General features: G+C 36.4%; 2 protein-coding genes and 1 long non-coding RNA gene across 10 annotated transcripts; 2 read left to right on the top strand and 1 right to left on the bottom strand.

The window, feature by feature from the left end:
- Window positions 1–84: 84 nt before the first annotated feature.
- On the top strand, window positions 85–8,179 carry LOC121801969. 8 transcript variants are annotated; one of them, XR_006050711.1, is made up of 14 exons: window positions 85–413; window positions 492–551; window positions 873–920; window positions 1,798–1,862; window positions 2,165–2,229; window positions 5,266–5,342; window positions 5,476–5,536; window positions 5,726–5,841; window positions 6,010–6,099; window positions 6,273–6,333; window positions 6,571–6,639; window positions 7,189–7,364; window positions 7,511–7,573; window positions 7,872–8,179. It is a non-coding gene; the product is annotated as an uncharacterized LOC121801969 (long non-coding RNA). The 8 variants fall into 8 exon arrangements; XR_006050712.1 differs by lacking the exon at window positions 873–920 and having other exon boundaries at window positions 5,813–5,841; XR_006050709.1 differs by lacking the exon at window positions 873–920 and having other exon boundaries at window positions 5,740–5,841.
- Window positions 2,261–4,284, bottom strand: LOC121801968. Its single transcript, XM_042201461.1, has 4 exons — window positions 4,274–4,284; window positions 4,043–4,160; window positions 3,783–3,943; window positions 2,261–3,687 (listed from the first exon to the last, which is right to left on the bottom strand). The coding sequence occupies exons 1-4, from the start codon at window positions 4,276–4,278 to the stop codon at window positions 3,546–3,548; spliced, it is 426 nt and encodes a 141-aa protein (XP_042057395.1). The 5' UTR covers window positions 4,279–4,284; the 3' UTR covers window positions 2,261–3,545.
- Window positions 8,180–13,294: 5,115 nt separating the features above from the next.
- LOC121803179 lies at window positions 13,295–19,192 on the top strand. The gene is made up of 2 exons (XM_042202879.1): window positions 13,295–13,564; window positions 17,648–19,192. Exon 2 carries the CDS (start codon window positions 17,904–17,906, stop codon window positions 19,020–19,022), a length of 1,119 nt encoding a protein of 372 aa, XP_042058813.1. The 5' UTR covers window positions 13,295–13,564; window positions 17,648–17,903; the 3' UTR covers window positions 19,023–19,192.
- The last annotated feature ends 3,660 nt before the right edge of the window (window positions 19,193–22,852 follow it).

Raw genomic sequence — 22,852 nt, 5'->3', positions numbered from 1 at the left:
TAGTAGGTAATAAAATTTAATTACACCTACATATCAAATTAATAAAGTAAAGTAATGAAATATTTAGAAAATCCCCCCCCCCCCTCTCTCTCGACAGAAACCCTAGGGACCTTTATTCCCCCCTCCCGTCGCCTCCCTCTTCCTCCACCACCACAACCCCGCCTCCCTCTTCCTCCACCACCACAAAGCCAACGACCGGCAATCATATACACTACAACAGATCTCCAAAGATACATCCTAAAGCACAATAAATTTACCCTAATCCTCAAAAATTAACACATCAAAACGCACCACAATCTGGAAAAATGAAGAGAATCACACAATGTACAGAGTTTGCGAAGAACGGAGTGCGACGGAAATGATGGAGTCTCCAGTGAAAGCACAAAAACATCGACGGCAGTCAACGCATAAAGGTAATCCAAAACTTTATCAAAATTCTCTCAAATTCATTCTTCTACACGATTCTCACAAATTAGACTAAATCTAATTAGGAATGAGGACACAGTGATTACGAAATTGGGAATGTTTTGGAGCCGGCGAAACACCAAGTGGTAATTTTAATCCATTTCCAGAACTAAATCGTCGCCTTATTTCTATATGACTGTCCAATGTTGAAACGAACCTTGCAAATATGAGCTTAATTCAGAAAGGACTTTTTCTTCATTAAGCTCATATATGAAAAACTTGAATTTGTTTATTAAAGACATAACACAGTTGTTTCTTCAATGCATGCTTAAATTTTTTACTAAACAGCTTGAAAGATGGATAATTTCAGAACATACAGGTACTAAATGAGTTTTAAGAAAAACATCATACATCTCCAGGGAAAATTTCAAAACAGTAAAATTTACATAGTTTACCTGATGTTGTAGGTGTTAACTGTTGAGGAGCAGAACTCCTAAGTATGGCAGAACTCTTAAGTATGGCAAATCTTTTTAACTTCTTCATTGATTAAGCATATCAACTTCAATGTCAAAGAATGTAATAACAACTTATATGTGCCTTAAAAAGAAAAAAACTTCAGATTATAGTGAGGACATATTAATATCTGCAGATTACATCTTTTAAAGCTTTAGAACTTCACAAGTACCAAGAAGACCTTTCAGATTATCCCACAAAACAGATTATTTAAATTGTTATTTCAGAAATTAAAAGGATGAAACCCAAAAGAGTTTTCACCAACATGATTCTCAGATTAAGCTTAATATTCAGCTTAGAATAATGGCCAAAAAATTCTTGTTCATTTCCTGAAACTGCTACATATTAGGAATTCAAGAAAAAACATGTAGTAGAATCTCATCTTGAATGACAAAGAAGGTAATAACAACTTATATGTGCCTTACAAAGAAAAAAACTTCATATTATAGTGAGGACATATTAATCTCTGCAGATTACATCTTTTAAAACTTTAGACCGGTTAAAAATAGCAGGAAGACCTTTCAATTTATCCCACAAAACAGATTATTTAAATAGTTATTTCAGAACCTAAGACTCTGATTTTATCAGACAACTTTTGTTGACAAATGCTCTATTATGTGCCAATGATTAGGACATAACATGTTCCAAATGTAGAATTTCCTTTGAATTAAGACTCTGATTTTACATATATCAAGAATAATCTATGAAAATTATAGCCATGATGTTGACTGCAATGTATGAAATAATTATAATTAATAACTAAGTAGATAAATAAAGATTTTATTTGGCAACAAACAGTTTATTTATCATGTTCAAAACTTGCACATTGCAATGATATAGTGATTCAATTTGAGAATGATTTCACCTTTGTTTTGGCAGGTAGTAAGGTGTGAAAGAAGGCCCATTGAAGTGACAAAAGGATGGATAAAAAACAATAAAAAGAGGTTAGAACTTTTTCAGTAGATATAAAACAACATATGATCATAACTGAATTAACAGTTAAAGGATTATAAAATTGTATGGCAGATTCTGAATAATTGTGAACAATATTGTATGAGTTAACAGCTTACATCAGGAATTATAGACACACATGAATCAGAATGTTGACTGCAATGTCTGAAATTATTATACTTAATAAATTCAGATTTTATTTGGCAACAAATAGTTTATTTACCATGTTCAAAGCTTGAATATTGCAAGGATATAGTGATTCAATTTGAGAATGATTTCACCTTTGTTTTGACAGGTAATAAGGTGTGAAAGAAGGCCCATTGAAGTGATAAAAGGATGGTACAAAAGCAATAAAAAGAGGTTAGAACTTTTCAAGTAGATATTGCTCAACATATGATCATAACTGAATTAATAGTTAAATGATTATAAAATTGAATGGCAGATTCTGAATAATTGTGAACAATATTGTATGAGTTATCAGCTCTCATGTTGGATTTATACACACACATGAATCAGAATGCAAAAAGATTATTTTACACATCCACTTCTAGAATTGCCTTTAGGTTTATTCAATTATTAATACTCCTCTATTGACCTTAATCATATATTTCAAATTTAAACATTGTCAAACATTAATATACATAATAAACATTAATATACATAATAAGTGGAAAAAACAGAACAATAACTTAAAAACTTCATTATAAAATGAAGGGATAGCTGAACATTAAAAATTCTTGATGAAGATCTCATCTTACTAACTTGACTACATGGAAAACATGCACATGCCCTAACAACATCAAAAAATTGTCAAGTTCAGTGACAAAATCCAAAACCAACACAACAAAACATAGGATGAGAGTTCTTTTAAGATGCAAAAAAAAAACAAAACACTGCAAAAGATAAACACCAAGTATGATTGCCCATCTAATTAGAACCAGCAATTTTCTCTTTCTTCTTCATCTGAACTTCACCAACATCATCACATCCGTCAAATTCTAAATCCAAGCATCGCTTTACAGAGCCTTCAACACCCCATCCATTCATTTTATCATTAGAAACAGTAGACAGATCAGGTGTAACAAACACCCTCTGAGAACCCTATATTAATAATGATAGTTAATTATTAAACATGAAAAATATTTACAAAATAATCAAAATAGCAAAAATATAAACAGAAATACCTCAGCAACATCAACTCCAACATTTAATTCAGATCCTTCAACAAATAAGTCACTGATATTCTCATTAGCAAGAGTGGACAGATCAGTTGTAACATAGGGCTTTTGAGAAACCTATAAGTAAAATGAAATCAGATAAAAAACAATACCACTTTTTCAAAATACAAAATATAGCTACTGAATAATAACAAAATATAAATACCTCAGCAAGATCAGCTCCAAAAAGTAGATCAGATAACCTCGTATCAAATTTAAAGATCTGTTCACCCAAGTCTTTAGGAGTATACTTGTCAACTACTTCAGGGAGATTACAAATTTTGTTCACAGTAAAAGGGTAACTTCTGTAATACTCAATATGATTTTTAAGCTGAAGTTTAAACAGTACATTCTGACCCACAAGAATCTCTTCAATAAGTGCAGGAATGGAATTCTTAGGAGCAACCTGCTGAAATAGAAATGAAATTAGAACTCACCATGATAGAAAAAGACTAAATTTCAGTGTTTTAATATACAAACCTGACCACCATTTCCTACAAAATCAGTCACATTTCTCCCTAACAGTTGGCTGCCTTCCCTATCCCACAATAACAAAGATGCATTGCTGGTATGATCAACAACATTCACCACAAACTTGAACCTGAATAAGACAAAATTATTGATATAAATTACTTAATTATATTGGAGTTGGATCTACATATATAAATTTATAAATTCAGATACAAAGTATCAAACCTTTTAACTGCATAAGAATGAGTTTTTGTACATCCAGAACAGTTAAACTTGTTATCCACTTCTCTGACCTTCTTAACACAAGTCTTACACGCCAAAAAATACCATTCACCGTAATGGCACTCAACTGACTCGATTTTACCGAATACCCAACATGAACCTTCCTGTGAACCACAAAAAGAAATAAACTATTGAAATATTAAGCATAAAAATTCAAGAAACATAATAACATAAAAGAGACAGATCTGATACTTATTCAATACCTCTAGGCAAGACAAATCCTCAAGGGACTTCACTTGTAGATCATCATATTCACCACCAAGCCTTTGTCCTCCTTGAATGACAGAACCTTGCTGAAGAAAACTGCTATCATCTCTTATTCTAAACAAAACAAAATAAAATCTCAAGTGCTGAGTAATAAAAGAACTGAGTAATAAGTAATAAATAATATAACCAATAGCTGACTTGAAAATCCAGTAAATAAAAATGGCTACCTCATCCTAAAATCTTTAACTTCTTTGACATCAGCATTGATCACAACCTTAGAAGCTTGAAAATGTGTAGAAATGCGAATTTCACCTAAAACATAAACACTAAAAGATTAACACAGATAATGACAAATAAAAAATTTAAACACTAACAAAACATCAAAGATAAATTACCTCTAAATAGATTGCGCTTGCAAAACTGAATAATCACAATTGGAATTGTTCCTTCACTCTTTTTCAGTTGATCCAGGTATAAGTCAACATTTGATTCTCATATTGTACAAAATAGTTTGTTATGGCTGTTAAGAAAGATATACAATTAGTTTAAGAAAAGTAGATTACCAAATGTGATTGCCCAAATAGTCATGAACTTACTTCTCATCAGATATTTCAATCTCAATCAATCTATACTTAGATTGAGAGATAACTCTACCAGGTCCTGTTATCACACCAATGACATCTAAAAGCAAGTCATTAAGATTGACAGAAAATAGCTTCAATACATACAGTATAATAGGCAATAGATTGAATAAGTACACTAAAGTAAATGTCAATAACAAAAAAATCATACCTAAGAAGGATGAATCATCAACATTTTCATATTGTGATATTTCAGCAAAGGGCTTGAAGTCAAACATTTCTCTCAAAAACCTAAGATCATTAACCTCAACCATCTCCGTCTTGACATTCATTAGCAATCTAAATTGGTGATTTGATGCTTTGTTTCTGAGAGTATTAGGTCTGACAAAGAAATTTTTAATACAAAATATCCCTCCTTCCCTAAGTTTATTTCCAAAGTTCTGGACTAAACTGTTTGGAAATGTTGCTTGAATTCTGGTACCCTGAATATCAATACCAAAATATATGTTATAAAGTATAACATTGTTTACTAACTGTAGTTCAAATAATACATGGTGTTAGCTTGCATATTCTACACAGATTATCTACCTTGGAGTCATGAAACACACATTCTAAGCTTTTGTCATTCTTGTCTTCAGGTAAACCTTGATAAGCCCGAACATACCTCACCTTGATTGTGGAGTTGGTAATTGCCTTGCTGAGATTGTTAACACAGGTAATGAATGGAGCCATTATTTCAGAAGTGTTCCTGTAAAAAGCCAAAAAGTTTGTTCAATTACAGACATATATAATTAATGATGCAACTCATACAACTCTATACTTTAACTCTCTAACTCACTGATCTGCAGGTATCTATCAAACTATCAATAATGCAGGAGTGAAGTCCTAAAATGAAAGATACAAAGAAAGGTAATGAGACCCTCTATTCATTATAAACCATTTAGTTATATTTCCTACCAAAAAACATTTATTTAGAGTATTGATCTCCAAAATGTTGGCCAAGTTATAACAAATTAAAAAGACTAATTATGTGACAAATAGATGGTCAGAAACAATTAAAAAGATGATAGCAACAAATGATGAAGTTCTTTTGTTAAGATTGTATATTACAGTGGCCCACAACTATAAATACCACATATGTGCAAATATAACGCAACAAAATGGGAGATATCAGTGAAAGAAAAGGGAGGCCAAGAAGATCTTTTACCAAAATGGTAAGAATGTATTTACAGAAATCAAAACAATTCCAATAGAAACACTTAGTCTACTGATTTTACCCATAACACTTAGTCTACTGATTTTCTACTGATTACATACATATATAATTACTGATGCAACTCATACAACTCTATTATTTAACTCTCTAACTCACTGATCTGCAGGTATCTATCAAACTATCAATAATGCAGGAGTGAAGTCATTAAATGAAAGATACAAAGAAAGGGAGGCCAAGAAGTTCTTTTACCAAAATAGTAAGAATGTATTTACAGCAATCAAAACAATTTCAACAGAAACACTTAGTCTACTGATTTTATACAACCCATAACACTTAGTCTACTGATTTTATACTGATTACAGACATATATAATTACTGATGCAACTCATACAACTCTTCTATTTAACTCTCTAACTCATTGATCTGCAGGTATCTATCAAACTATCAATAGTGCAAGAGTGAAGTCATAAAATGAAAGATACAAAGAAAGGTAATGAGACCCTCTATTCATTATAAACCATTTAGTAGTATTTTTCCTGCCAAAAAACATTTAGGTAGAGTATTCATCTCCAAAAGTTGGCCAAGTTATAACCTCTGAAAAAGACTACTTAAGTGACAAATAGATGGTCATATTAGTTTAAAAAGATGATAGCAACAAATGATGAAGATTTTTTGTTAAGAATGTATATTACAGCAACCCATAACAATAAATACCACGTATGTGCAGATATAATGCAACAAAATGGGAGATATTAGTGAAAGAAAATGGAGGCCATGAAGATCTTTTACCAAACTGGTAAGAATGTACATTACAGCAATGAAAACAATTCTAATAGAAACAAATAATATGCATTTAGTCTACTGTTTTTATAAGAAAAGGAATGAAGATAGAACTACCAATAAACCGAGCTAACTACTGTGAGTTGGAGTGGAATGTAAGTTTGTAAGAGAGTGTTGCTAGCTGATTTGTAAACTAAGTGATTAAACGTTTTATAGAGGAGGGAAACCAGCCTGCACTGCACACATGGAAACCATTACATATTCCCAAAAAAACAGAATGATTATTAAAACCTTTCACATATCTCCTTTAAAATATATATCAAATAATATTTTAATGAGTTTTAAATAAGTATAAAAACAATAAAAGGGTGTTAAAACTACATTACCAATATTAGGGTTTAAATTAGCCGAATTAAATGAGTAGGAATCTAAATGAGTGACAGTTGTGTCTTGGAAAATGAATGAAACAGTAAAAGCTATTAATTGAATGGCCCATTTGACTTGCCCAATAAATGAGTTTGCTGATTGATATTTCTCTATTTAAACTAATCCATTTTTTTTACAGGAATGCAAAAGGGATTCATTATAACCCTAAAAGGGTAGTGAGTAGTCGCCAGCCACCCTCTCCAAGAGAAAAAGAGAGACAAAAAAGTTAACATAGGCTGCTACCTACACAGAGACTGCAAAAGTTTTGAGAAGAGATTCCTCCATAACCAACTCTTCAAGTCTGCACATTAAAAGGTAACACATTTCATAACTAAAAAATAGTTTAAATCAAGTCCAATAACTATCTTAATACCCTTTTATATTAGATTACATTCTTCTTCAGATTACTTATAATATCACTATCATATTAGATTGCATAATATTCAGATTACTTGAAACAGAATCTGTTCAAGTCTACACACAACCATAATCGAAGGAAGAAGAAGAAGAATTTAATTCAACAGGTAAGCAATAAAAATTGTTCAATAACTTCAGATGTAGTGATGACACTGCATAAGTTTTTATGATTAATATTACATACCGTTTTATGATCAGTGGATACTGATTATATTATTTGCAGTGATTATTTGAATACCTATTTATGATTAGTATTACATAACTTTTTATGATCAATGGACACTCATTATATTATTATTATTAAGCAAATGATATACATTTATTGTAAATGTTGTATTAGTAACACAATTCCATAGCTCCAGAAAGTTTCATTACGTTTTAACTAATGATACTTTAATTTGTCAGGGATGGATTGCAAAGAGTTCTAAATGAGCATTGGAATGGCTTGAAAGTTTGCTTAAAGGTGTAAATGAGCATTGGAACGACATCAACCATTTCATAAACTCTCCACCCCCACCCATCTTTTATTATATTAGTTCATTTACATTTCGTTTTGATACTATATACTTAAAGGTATGTTCTATTAAATCATTTCATTCTTTATTAGGATTTCTTTTGTTATATTTTATATTTAAATGTAATAGTAAATAGTAGAAATTGTAATAGAATAGTATATAAAAAGTAGGCCTTTGGCAGATATAGGTTTGTCTCTACACAACTTTCACAAAATACTACAATCAAGCTATACTTAACAGGTTAAAATTGATATTAAAAAAAAAACATAAAAATACAGCAGCTATGATGGCCAGTTTCCCGCCAAAAAGGGTAAAATTGTCATTTTAAAAAGTTTCCACAAAACTCTCACTTTAGATATTGATAGATTAGGGCTCTCTAGTTGCTTATAAATAGAGGTGCTCCCTCATTGTTAAACCATCCTGAAATTATATAGTGAAATCCCTGGCTTGGCATCGCCCCCAGACGTAGATACACATTGTATCGAACTGGGTAAACAATTTCTTGTGTTCATTCTCTTTCATATTCGTGATTGCCTGTGTTTATTTCCCAACAACTGGTATCAGAGCCTAGGGTTTAAGAGGCAGAAATCACGATGGGGATCGACGAGAAAATTGCTGTAGAGAAGTTCGATGGATCTGATTTCGGATTTTGGAAGATGCAGATTGAGGATTACCTGTACGGTAAAGATCTCTGGAAGGCTTTAAAAACCAAACCCGAAAAGATGGAACAGGAGGAGTGGGAGCTGCTGGATAGAAAAGCGATGAGCGCGATTAGGCTATCGTTGTCCAAGGATGTGGCTTATCACACGACTGCAGCAAAGTCGACAAAGGAGATGATAAAGATCTTGGAGGACATGTATCAGAAACCATCAACGGCAAACAAGGTACATCTGATTAGACGATTGTTTAATTTTAGAATGCAAGAGGGAAAGCTGGTGCAACAACATCTCAACGAGTTCAACATGATTACTTCGCAACTGAACTCGGTTGATATAAAATTCGATGATGAAATTCGTGCCCTGATTTTGCTATCGTCTCTGCCTGAGAGTTGGGCTGGTACAGTGACAGCAGTTACTGCTGCAGAGACAAAACTAACAGTTGACAGAGTAAGAGATCTGATGATTGGTGAGGAAGTTCGCCGGAGAGAATCAGGATCTTCTACTTCGGGATCAGCACTGAATACAGAACAGAGAGGCAGATCGAAGGGAAAGCAAAATCGTGGAAGATCAAATTCCAGAGGAAGGAGTCAATCCAAGAAGGGTTTGGATAAAGTTAAATGCTGGAATTGTGATGAGTTTGGGCATTTTAGAAATCAGTGTGAGGCACCGAAGAAGTATAAGAATAAGGATCAGAAGGACAAGAAGACAGCAAACGCTACCATGTCTGATGACGATGGCGAGGCGTTGGTCTTGAGTGTCAGTAGTCCGATGGAATCGTGGGTATTGGATTCTGGGGCGTCGTTTCACTCCTGCAGCAATGTGGAGATAATGGAAGACTACGTTTCTGGCGATTTTGGGAAGGTACATCTGGCTGATGACGAGGCCTTAGATATCGTGGGAAAGGGAAACGTGAAGGTAGTGACGTCCAATGGATCCGTAATAAAACTGAATGGAGTCAGACACATTCCTGGATTGCAGAGAAGTTTGATTTCGATTGGGCAGCTTGATGCAGAAGGGTACACCGTGACGTTTGGCTGCAACAATTGGAAGATTACCAAGGGAGCTATGATAGTAGCTCGAGGTAAGAAGGAGGGTACGTTGTATGCCACAACTAACTCCAAAGATTGCATTGATATTGCAAGTGAGGCAAATAATGCAGATTTGTGGCACTGTCGTCTTGGCCACATGAGCGAGAAAGGGATGAAGATAATGTGCTCAAGAGGTTTACTGCCTGGCCTGAAAACTGTTGAAGTTGGCCTGTGCGAGGATTGCGTGTTTGGGAAACAGAAAAGGGTGAGTTTCTCAAGAGGAGGCAGAAAATTGAAGACACAGAAGTTGGAAATGGTCCACACTGATCTATGGGGACCGGCACCTGTGACGTCCCTAGGAGGCTCTGAATATTATATGACTTTCATCGACGACTCTACTCGAAAGCTATGGGTTTATTTTCTGAAGAGTAAATCCGATGCGTTTGACGCTTTCAGGGAATGGAAAGCCCTTGTTGAAACTGAAACCGGGATGAAGGTGAAGTGTCTAAGATCCGATAATGGAGGAGAATATGAACTTGCAAAGTTCAAGGAGTTCTGCGCCGAGAATGGAATCCGCATGGAGAAAACTGTGAAAGGAACTCCACAGCAGAATGGAATCGCAGAGCGCATGAACAGAACGTTGAATGAGCGAGCAAGATGCATGAGGTTGAAAAGTGGATTGCCAAAGAGTTTTTGGGCAGATGCAGTCAACACAGCTGCATTCCTAATTAATAGAGGTCCATCAGTTCCCTTGGAGTTTCGGATACCCGAGGAGGTCTGGACAGGAAAAGAGGTAAATCTATCTTTCCTACGCATCTTTGGTTGTGTTGCTTATGCTCATGTTAGTTCCGTTGAGAGAAGTAAGTTGGATGCTAAATCTATTAAGTGTACGTTCATTGGTTATGGAGGCGATGAGTTCGGTTATAGACTCTGGGATGAGCAGAACCGTAAGGTTATTCGCAGTAGAGATGTCATCTTCAGTGAACAGGTATTGTACAAGGATAGATTGGAGGCGTCGAGTCCCAGCAGTTCTGAGCCACAAGTGGTCGAGCTAGACATCTCAAACTCGAGTGGGAGCAAGGAGAGTCAGAATGCTGAAGAGGTGCTTGAAGAAGAACCAAGCACTCCACCACCGACTATTCCGCTGCCTAAATCGACTAGAGAGCGACGTGCACCTGATAGGTACTCGCCCTTTAATTTCTATTTGTTTACTAAGGTGGTGACCTTAGAGAAATTGAAGCTATGCATAGCTTCAATTGGCTTTGGAACTTGAAGAGAAGGTTAGGCGATGCTAAGCGGATGAAGGGATGAGATCACGAGGAAATGGATGTTTAGGAGTTGTTAGTCTCCAAGTGGGAGATTGTTAAATATGGAGCCTAAAATATCTCCTACCATGTTTAGGATTTGTTTCCTTGAAGTATATTTCCTTGTGATAGATTTATTCCTTAAAAGATATTTCCTTATGGAATATGTTTCCTAGTTTAACTAGAATTAGGGCTCTCTAGTTGCTTATAAATAGAGGTGCTCCCTCATTGTTAAACCATCCTGAAATTATATAGTGAAATCCCTGGCTTGGCATCGCCCCCAGACGTAGATACACATTGTATCGAACTGGGTAAACAATTTCTTGTGTTCATTCTCTTTCATATTCGTGATTGTCTGTGTTTATTTCCCAACAATAATAACCCCCGTGTTATCTAAACATGAAATCTATGTTTAGTTATCAATATTAGAATCTAGTTATGTATTGATCACAATTCTATATAGTTATAATGGTTCAGACACGTGAAACCAGAACTGGCAGTTTGCAAAACCTTGGCATCTCTAATATAGACTAGTTCGACCTTCTCTATATATATAATGATTCACACACACATAAACTAGCATACACGTACTAAGCTCTTGAGATTATGAAGCCCAAAGTTACTAGTTAGAAGAGAAATGTATGTCTTACTAATTAATTTAGTTATATTCATTAGTTATTCATAAATTTTGCTTTACACTTTAAGAATAATATTATGTACAATTTCTTTTCACCAGCGGTTGAAATCTCAGCATTTTTATTTACGAATCTGCTCATATACATGATTTATTTAAATATATATAATTAGTTAGAAATATAAAATTATCTTTCATTAAATTTAAGTCATCCCTGCATAAAAAACACGACAAAAAAATAAAAATCGAACGATCTATTTTACCTGCAACTCTACTTGAGGGCCCAAGCATAGAGCGTCACGATTTTTTGTCAATTAGTCTCGCCATTTAAATATTACGCCAACATATTAAGCCTAATATTAGTAAAATTTAACTTAATTCAATTGATTTGAGACATAATAGGTGGATGAATAAGAACTCTATAAAAGAGCGTAACTGATGGAAGCAGCATACCACCCACATAATTGAGTGATGCCAAATAATGTATATATAACTTTAATTTTTAAACATACATATTTGATAGAGTGGATAAGCCATGGTTAATTAAGTTATTTGTTTGGGTCTATCAAGTTGATTAGTACTACCATAAATTCATAAATCTGAAGGGGGCCGATTAGTACTACAAATGTGATTGCTAGTACTTATTTTTGAATCTAATGAATGTTACTTGATCTTTATTATGCACGTAATTAAATGGTCTTTGTTATGCACTAATGTGCTGGTAAAATGAACCCATTAATTGTAATCACAAACAATTGTGAATTATTATCACGAACATGTGTGACTTTATATAAGTAACATTAAAATTATCATTGCAAATATATGGATGGTTAAAACATAAAAATAGAAAATCCCATGTGACCTCATAGAGCAGGGAGGAGCTAATTCTCCATTTGTCATATTTTGACGCTCCCAATTAATTTAATCAGTCAATAAAAATGCATTTTTCCATATATTTTGTCGTGTTCAACTGCCGGATAAGAATGAAAAGTTGAAACAGAATTGAAATAGAGAGCTAATGTTACTATATTAATAAATTAATAAGGACAAATAAATAGTTAGAAAGAACATATAGTATAATTCATTTTTCTCTCTAATTAAAGAATTATTTTAAAATAATATTAAGTCTGAAAATATGCATATACATTTCAAAACTTTATTTTAAATTACGAATAATTATCATATATTATCTCTGTTCACAATTTGTAATGAAATAAGCTAGCTAGTTGAAATATATACTACTAACAATATGTAAGATCCAAGTAAAAAAAAGTTTGCATCAGGTGAATTCATCACAACATCTCGTGATTAATTTACTTTTCAATGTCTAGTTAATACTGGGCGAGTTACAATGAAACCCTCTAAATATTGTGAGAACATAAAACTATTTTCAGTCTTTGAATACACAATTTAGTTTTATGGCAAGAATACTTTTATACAAATTTTTTTTTACTTTATAACCATTCAGATTCAAAAATTTGTTAAAAAATCTCACACTCACCGACCGTTTTTTTTTTAATAAATTTGTCCCCATTCATTTAGCTATTCATTGGTTTATTAATTAAGAGATGAATTGAGTCAGCCTCAACATTATGTTGTTTAATTACTATTAATATTTGTAGCTTTTGCTTTTGCATCGATTCCTTCATACCTTACACTCTCTGTATGTATATATGTATGTAAACGATCCTCACCTTTAGATAATTGGTATACATATATTTAAGTATTTAACCATATGTCTCCAATTCGCTTTTAGGGTTTTCCCACTTTGTACTATTTTCTCTTCAGCTTCATATAAACGCGCACACACACACACACAGTTCTCGTTTGACACATTAATTAAGAATGAATATTCATTTGAAATATCAGCTCGGTGATCGAAGATCTACATAAACTAGCTGCTGTTTTCCCAAAAAAGAATAGGTTTTTCAAGAGAAGAGAGAGATCCAACTAAGGAGGTGTGTACCAGCAAGGCAGGTTCAAGCTTTCAAATCTAGTTTTAGATCCATTTATTTCTTTCTATTTTGCTGATTAGTTTTAGTTTGGTATCTTAATCCTCATCACTCGATTTTTCTTTGGAAATTCCTATGCACACAATTTATGTTTGTCCCATTTGGATAATTTTCTTAACAACTTTTTTCACTAGTATTAAAGTCAAATTACAAAGACTGATTAGAATCATGGATGAATTTTTATATATTTGAAAACGTTTTCTTTCATTGCAGTTTTTAGGTTCTCAAATACAAATTTGTTGAAAATTTCATCAACTATTCGAGGCAATTATTTTTCCTTTCTTAAGTGTTTTTTTAATGCTGATCAGAATGCTCTAAACTCTCTCTCTCTGTGTGTATCGAAAATGTATTGATTGCAAATTTCAATGTGATCATAATTATTCCTGGTAAATTATAATTAAAAGAAAATTCACATATATGGCGCTTATATATTATAGACAAACGCGTCCTACTTCAATCGTATTGTTAAATTATGTACTTAATCAACGGAAGAAAGTATAGTAATTAACCGATCAATAAATATTCTGAATATTTTAGCCATGTACACACAATTTGATCGCATCATAAACAAATACTGCATTCATGGTGCCCTAATCATTGGCTGAATCCGACGCATCAAGTCCTAGCATTCTAAGGGGGTGTCTGCCTGAAGCAAAGCGCGAACTGAACTTGAGCGCAGGGGGGTCATTGCTAAAGAAGGGCGAAGCAGAGGCCATGGAGGTGATTGAGAGAGTGACCTCTAATGATGAAAGCTGTATTAGAAATGGGCCACTCACCCGTTAAAAGGCCTTATAAGGGGGAGGGTTATCCATGTTTATATAGTAGAGATAGGATCATCACCAAGCCGATGTGGGACAAGATATTAGAATTTTAACACGCCCCCTCACGTGTGGGCCGGAATGACACATCGGACTTCCATCACGTGGGTAGACAAGAGAAGAGATAAAGAAATAAACTCCATCATCGACTTGGGCCCGCTCTGATACCATATTAGAAATGGGCCACTCACCCCTTAAAAAGCCTCATAAGGGGGAGGGTTATCCATGTTTATATAGTAGAGATAGGATCATCACCAAGCCGATGTGGGACAAGATATTAGAATTTTAACAAGCTAGAACAACGAGAGGAGCAACATACACAGGGTAGCCATTGCCGCAGAGAGTAGCCATGTGGATAACATGTATAAATAGATAGAGCTCCTCCACAAGAAGATAGATCTCATGGGGATGGGACCGGCTATACAGGAGCAGCAAGAGGGTGTAGAGGATGTTAACTACATACACCAAGGGGGTAATAGATACTATAACAACTCCCGCCCCAATCAAGGTGGTGGGGGTTACAATCATTTTGGGAACAAGGCGCATCCTAACCTATCATATGGGAACCCCAACAATGCTCTGCAGCCACCACCGGGGTTCACAGTGTCTCAAGGAATGATCACTGAGCCGCAAAAGAAAAGTATAGAGGACATATTGAATGCATTCATGATTCAGTCACACAAGAACATGGAGCACACTAATCAAAGGCTAGAGAAAGTCGAGAATAATATGCATGGCATGGCAGGACATATGAAGAGCCTAGAGACGCAGATGAGTCAGATTGCCCAAGTCGTGGGACAATTACATCAATCGGGGCAATTCCCAAGTACTACAATTCCAAATCCGAAAGACTGCAAGGCAATCTACTTAAGGAGTGGGACAAGCTACGAGAGTCCTCCTAAGCCCGAGGTGGAAGCTAATGAATTGCCTGAAGAGAAGGAAGAAGAGGAGATCGAGGTGGAATCACCTCTTATGCACCCCAAGGTTCAGCCCGAGGCAATTGCTCCTCCCACGCCACAAGAGGTTAAAATTCCTTTCCCTCAAGTGGTGCAAAAGAAGAAGTTGGATGAGAAGCTTGTTAAGTTCCTTGAGATCTTCAAGAGAGTGCACCTCAATATTCCTCTTATTGAGGCTCTCTAACAAATGCCCGGCTACCTCAAGTTTTTGAAAGAGATTGTGTCCAAGAAGAAGAGGTTGGTAGATTATGAAACCATAAATTTGACCGAGAATTGTAGTGCAATCATCCAAGAAAAGATGCCGGCAAAGATGAAAGATCCGGGAAGCTTCAACATTTCTTGTGTGATCGGGAATGATAGGCAAACTAAGGCCTTGTGTGACTTAGGAGCAAGCATAAATCTCATGCCTCTAAGCTTCTTCCGAAAGTTGAAATTTGGTGTCTTAAAGCCAACAACCTTTACCCTCCATATGGCGGATAAGTCCGTCAAATTCCCGAATGGACTCCTTGAGAATGTGTTGGTAAGGGTGAACGATTTCATCTTCCCCGCGGACTTTGTTGTTTTGGACATGAAGGAGGATCCAAATGTCCCTCTCATCCTTGGAAGACCATTCCTAGCGACCGAAAAAGCTCTAATTGACGTCACTAAGGGAGAACTCACCCTTAGGCATGGAAACAAGACGTCCATTCTCTCTATATTGGACAAGATGAAACGCCAAGAAGAGGAAGAGGCCAAGAGAGTAGAAGATGCCAAGAGAGTGGAAGAGATGCCCTTGAAGGTTGAAGATTGCAAGATGATACAAGTGGCACATGTGAATGGTAAGGATGATGAGGTGGGGAAACCTCTGGAGGAGAGACGTAAAGGAAGTGTTATTGGGGAAGATGTGAAGGCCACTTGGTGGAAGAAGCGGCTAAACAAGCTCTATTTGGCCGCTAAAGTAAAGACGGGCCCCGATGACATTATCCGAGTGAGGTTGGATCATTGAGTGGAGCGTGCAAAGAGTCGAGCATACGACGGTAAAAAGTTGCGCTATAGGGGAGGCAACCCCTAGTAGGTAAATTTATCGCTTTTGTGTGTTTTGGTGTGTTTTTGTTTTTGTTCTTGTTTTTGGTGTGTTTTCCTTTTGTTTGTTTTATTAAGTGTTGTCCCAAATATGTTTGAGATGAGTATTTTGTCTTTGTGAATTGAGTGGAACAGGAAAACATGGCTCCAAGGAAAAGAAAAAAAAAATAAAGAAGTGGCGAAAAGAACGCGAAGTATAGAAAGTTCGCCGGACCGGGCGTTTCCTCTAGGGAAAATCGCCCGACCGGGCGTTTTTGAAAAGCCAAGAGTGTCCAGTAAGTTCGCTCGACCGGGCGTTTTGCAACTTTCAAATCGCCCGGCCGGGCGTTTTGACGCGTATATATAGCTGTCGCCCGATTTGCAGCGGCATTCTTCCCCAATTCGCCCGGTTTGCCGAAACCCTAGCCCCCAAATCGAAATTTCTCTCCATTCTTCCCCTCCAATCCCTCCTCTACACTCTAATCTCTCTTCTACTCTCTATTTCACACATTTTTAACCGATTAATCGGTGAATTTTGGTAAGAACAAGGCACGAATCTAATTTTCGAATTTCACTCCAATTAAACCTCTAAGGTATGAATTTTTCCCTCATATTTTCTCTACCCATGGATTTTTGTTGACTATTGAGTACTTTATGCAAGAAAAATGATGAATTTGTATGTACTTGTGGGTTTTTGAGGATTTTTTAGGATGAATTGTTTGTGTGGTTTGGTTTACTGCCAATTCTTGAATTTATTGTGGAACACGGGCTTGAATGAGTGGATTTTTGGCCTTTGTTGGTTAATGTGATGTGAACTTGGTTATTGTTCGACTTGTGATTGAGATGAGTTATTATACGTTCGATTAATTGGATCTTCAGAGTGTTTTGTGGTGTGGAGTGTTGAATTATGATATCTTGGAATGAAATGTTTGATAGGGTGGAGCATCACTTGAGCTTTACATTTGGATTCTATGCTTAGTGTTGAGTATGTGGGTTGATGGTTTGATTGTTGATACATAAGTTCACAATGGGGGGTGATGCCTATTCTACTAGTGTTTAGGATTGTTCATGTGAATTGTGAATTGTACTCCATGTGCTATTTTGTTTATGAATGATGAAATGTGACCTAAGATTGAGGGAGTACTTTCACATGGTTTGATTGTGTGATTTTCTAAGTTTTGGTTATATTGCTATCTAATGCTCCCTACTTGTAGGTACAAAAATGGTTCTAGCAGCACAGACATGCGGTGTCAACCTCCGAAGTGGGAAGGAGAGTGACCGTTGGAAGGCCTTGGCCAAGCTTGATTACAAGGTTGCTAAGCAACCATGCCGTGACTTACTCAGAGGCTTGGTTTGCTTCAGTGTTTTGATGAGCTTTGCGAAGTGGGGCAGCTTACTGGGATCTTTACTAGAGAGATCGTGTCCTTCCATCGCCTCACATTGGAGTTCTTGACCACGTTAGAAGTGGTGATGAATAGAAGGGCGATCGCATCGATCAAGTTCCGCCTAAGGAACGAGGAATATGAGCTGCCTATGGGGGAGTTGAAGGCCATTTATGGGACTACAACGGATGAGTTTGACATGCCTTGGCAGTTCCGGAATAGCTCATTTTGGAACGAGATCACCCTTAAGACTGATGGGTTCAAGGCCAACCGGGCTAAGAGCTCCATGATCCGCAACCCAGTCCTCCGCATGATCCAGAAGGCGTGCATTAGTCACCCTTTTGCCCGAACTGAAATGGGAAGCATCCAAAAAGATGAATTATTTCTACTATGGTGCCTCGTCCATGGGAGGCGAATGAACATGGTCCACTTCATGGTCAAGAATGTGGAGAGAGCCTCCAGGAGGACTGTGGGCACCATTTGCTGTGGAGTTATAGTGGGTGCAATCGTGCGCCATTTGAGGGTCAACACAAGGGGCTTCCAACAGGATCTTGGGCCCACCCTGCTAGACTTTGAGGCCCTCCGGAGATCTCATGACATTGGAGTGTCGTTGAGTCGCAAAGCCTACTTCCTCCAAAGAGCGAAGGATCACTTCCCTCTTCCAGACCCTATTAATACATACATCAGGGGGTCTACTGATAAGAGGAATTGGCAGATGAACTCCCCCGTCCACCAAGCCATTGTGGCCGCCCACCCGACTGACAGGTTTCATGATATGAGCCCGGACCCGCACGCTCACATTGAGCATGCGAAGTTTTCAGAGCAATTGATGGTGGAGCAGCAGGAAGACGGAGCGGAAGCTGAGGAAGAGAATGAGGAGGAGGCCGGAGAAGATATCCCACCGTATGGAGGCGATGAGGCAGGGACGAGTTCTCAAAGAAGACGAAGCCGCCGAGAGCGCGAAGAGGAGGACTACGCTTCCCTCAATGAGAGGTTGACATGGATGGAGCTTAGGCAGGAGGAATATTGGGCCCAGAATGATGCGCGGCTGACCCAGTATGAGACCCGGAATGAAGCGCGATGGAACCAGTTCGAGACCAACTGGAACCAATTCACTGAGTTCAACACTGAACAATGGGCCAACATCAATGCCCGATTCGATGAATTCCGTGGCCAGTGGCAGCATCCGCCTCCTCCTCCGCAGTGAAGGTCCATGGGATATCCACCCTCTTTCAAACTTATCCTAGCTTTGCTTGGAATAAGTTTGGGGGGTGTCTAGTGGATTCCCTCTACCCTCTTTTATCTTTCTCTCGTACTGTTTATTTGATGATACCCCGGCCTGTACCCCTATTCTTTTGGCTATATTTGATGATGATATGTGGGCATGTAACCTTAACTTTGTCATGCTTATTTGTTCCGCTTGTTCTTGTTAGGTTTGTTTTGTGTTTTCTTGTTAGGTTTGTTTTTCTTGTTTCCTTGTGTTCAATAATATCCCTTGGGTAGGAAGATAGTAGGGTGATTTGAAAAAAAGAAGAAGAAAGAAGTTGAAGTTCGAACGAGTGTGAGACATGTTGGAGGAGTTGCCAATGATGATTTTGCCAAAATTTTTCAAAATTTCAAAATCCTTGTTGATATGGCTAAGTAAAATGTAATTTTCATTTCAAATGGCTTAAAGTGAATTGCATGGTGCCTTGCCTTTTGTCAAAAACAATATACCTTGTGAGAATTGAGCCTATTTTATTGTTAATTGTGTGATTTTTCTCAAGCATGTCATGTGTTTCTAGAACTTGCTCGCGATCTCCTTGAGTCTACATAGTGGTTATAGAGATAAGGGAGGATGATAGGCCATCGTTGTTAACTAATTTTTACCCTTACCCATTATCGTGTCAATAACCCTTGCTAGCCACGTTGAGCCGATAAACCGTTTTCTTTGACAAACCAAGGGGTTAGGTTTCTTATGCGTTGCTTGTGAAAAATCGAAGGGAAACGAAAGTTTGGAAGTGGTGCTAGAAAATAAAAAAAAATAATAAGAGTGTTGAGGCAAGAAAAAAAAAGGGATTGCATATAAAAAAAGAAAAAAAAGGGGAAGAGAAAAAATGAAGAAAAAATGAAAGTGAAGAATGATGCATAATTAGCTTTGGGTGAAAAGAATGTTTTGATGGTTGGAAAATTGGTGAAGAACAAGAGTGGAATGTTGATAGATGAGAAGAGTCTAGGCAAAGCCTAGGACTAGCTAAGATTGGAAAAGGAAGTGGGTGAAGTTGAACAAGTTACATCTTGGGGATTAAAGTCACTTTAGCCAAAAAATTACCTCACCTAACCAAAGAGCCTACATTACAACCTATAGAAAGACCTTTCGGATCTTAGATTTTTAATCACACCGTAGTAGAGGAGAGTGTAGATTTCGAGCAAGCCTATGGTAAACTATGCATGCTTTGATGATTTGAGAGTTATGTCATGAGCTTATACAATTTGAGAGTGAGTGAAATTTCTAAAATGCACATTGCATTTTCTCCTTGTGAGGGCAAATTGGCAAGGTTAAGTACATGATAGTAACTTGAAGCTATATTTCATAATACTTTACATCCATATGAGGCCATTGATACTTGTTCTATTTTATTTCTACTGAGGCAATGATGACACTCCACATCCTTACCTGAGTTTATAAGTCTTGCTTCTCTTTTCTTGTTCGAGGACAAACAAGTGTTTAAGTTTGGGGGAGTTTGATAAACTCGTAGTTTAGCAAGTTTCTTGGATGTTTAACGTGAATATTTCAGTGTTTTGTAGCATATTACTTGAGTTTGCATCCATTATCCACTATTTAAGTGTTTTGATGAGTTTGTCGAGTGTTTATAGTTAAAACAGGTGAAAACGCGTTGAAAAGGAGTTCGGCGCTAGAGAACGGAGATTTTGCCCGGCCGGGTGTTTGGAAGAAAAGATCGGCTTTCCAGAGAGTTCGCCCGACCGGGCGTTCTGGCGACTTAAAATCGCCCGGCCGGGCGATTTGTTCGGAAGGTTGAAAATGCTTATTTCCGCCCCGGGTATAAAAGAGACCTAGGTTTTCGAGACCCAGACAACTCACACGCCCCATAAGCAGCTTTGAAGAATTGGAGAACGGATTTGAGAGACAAGGAGTCCCAATTATCAACAAGGTTGAAGACGAAGACGAATTGCCCATTCAATCCACCTTTGGGAGTATCTTTATTAGTTTTGTTATGTTTGGTTCAATTTCTATGGATTTATCTTGTGAATTTGTGTTGAACATGAGTAGCTAATTCCCTTGTAGAGTTTTGGTGAAGACTACAATGAACGCTTTTGATTAATTCAAGGACTTTTGATTACCTATGCTCTTGTGATTTCTTTGTTTCATTATTGAGCTTTTTCAATTCAATTGCTTAGCTACCAATTGGGTTTGTTAACTAGTTTTGAGTCCTAACTAGGATTGATAAAAGAATGAACAACACCTAGATAATTTACATTCGAGAGAAGGAATTCTAGAGTGAGGGCTTGGGCATTTTATTTTACGGAGTTAATTGTGAAGTATTAGAAGGAGACTTCAATATTAATGGTTATTCAACGGGTTGAGTGCACTCGAGAGAGGGCTTAGCCTAGACTAGCGGCTTTCCTAGTAATCCTAGAGACTTCAATTGGGTAATCGAAGTTGTTGAATTGTTCACATTGTGTTCGTTGTAGTTGGATCCAAAGCTCCACTTCATCTTCTTATTTGAAATCCATCTTTTGTTGCGTGCTTTTAACTTGTTTATGTTTAATTATTTTTGAAGAATCAAACCAAACCTTCGATTTGTCTAGATAGTAGTTAACGTCGGTCTGTGGTACTTGAGTTTACACATTTTGTCTCTGTGGGATACGATACTCTTGCTTACTTTGTGCTACACTAACCCCGTACACTTGCGGGAATTCCTTGTGTTAAAATAAGTTGAGTCACCAGTCTATATAATTTTGGCCTTCGAGTTTGATTTCTTTAAGGTTCACAGACATTATTAAGAATTTGGCTGAGAAGAAATAAAACTATTTATCAAATACTGTGCTTAATACATAATCGCAAACAACCTCAAAACAATGTATGCATCTCGCAACTGTCAAAACCAAAATAAGTACGCCTATAGGGAGGTCATACAATTCCAACAATTTCCTGGTCACAATACCGACGAATAGTCCAGAGACCACTAAGGTGGCATGACCGCCAAATATTGCCTAAGCTTTTACCATAAATATTTGCATCTTGGAATTTCGTTTCTGTTTTGATACTCCTTCTAGGGAAGGTCGCACGCCACTAACAAAATTCCATAGCTATCTTATAAATATGTTTAAACACATGAACTTGCAATTTCGTAGGATTATGGCTCCCACTAGGGCGGGTCGCGATAATATTAGAAACATGCTTCCAGTTTAAATAATTTACCATTAAGAAGTCTAATCTTATGAACTTGCTATTTCGTAGGATTATTGCTCCCACTAAGGTGGGTCGCGATAATATTAGAAACTGCTTCATATATAGACCAATTTATGGAGACCATATACAACGCACTGTTGTAATTATCGCTTAGTCATTTTAAACATGGTTTTTGCATAATTATCACATAAGCAGAAAAGGCAGATAATCCACTTAAACCAGATTAACACCAAATAAATAGATAAATCCATTTAATTCATGGTAATTAATCTAACTGGATAATTATTGGAATTAAATAATTAATCCCTTATCTTATCCAAAATAGGAATTTCGGATTTCTTAAGATTTATCTTGGATAATGGTTATCCAAATTAATTTAGTATTTATCTAGATAGAGTCGAATCTATCTAAATCCTCTTAGGATTATTCTAGATTTTACATGGATAAAATCAAATCCTAAAATTCAAGATAATACTGACCTTGAATTATCATTATCTAAATTTTACCAGGATATTTCAGGATAAAATCAAATTTCTCCAAATCCATAAGACGAAGATAAAATCCAATCATTCTAAGATTTAAACAATCTTAGATTATTTAGAATAAGAAACTAGAATATATCA

The sequence above is a fragment of the Salvia splendens genome, chromosome 5 (genome assembly GCF_004379255.2).
Source record: "Salvia splendens isolate huo1 chromosome 5, SspV2, whole genome shotgun sequence".
In the NCBI taxonomy this organism is placed as follows: domain Eukaryota; kingdom Viridiplantae; phylum Streptophyta; class Magnoliopsida; order Lamiales; family Lamiaceae; genus Salvia; species Salvia splendens.
The sequence above is the reverse complement of the archived record's forward strand: the minus strand, read 5'-3'. Positions and strand labels throughout refer to the sequence as shown.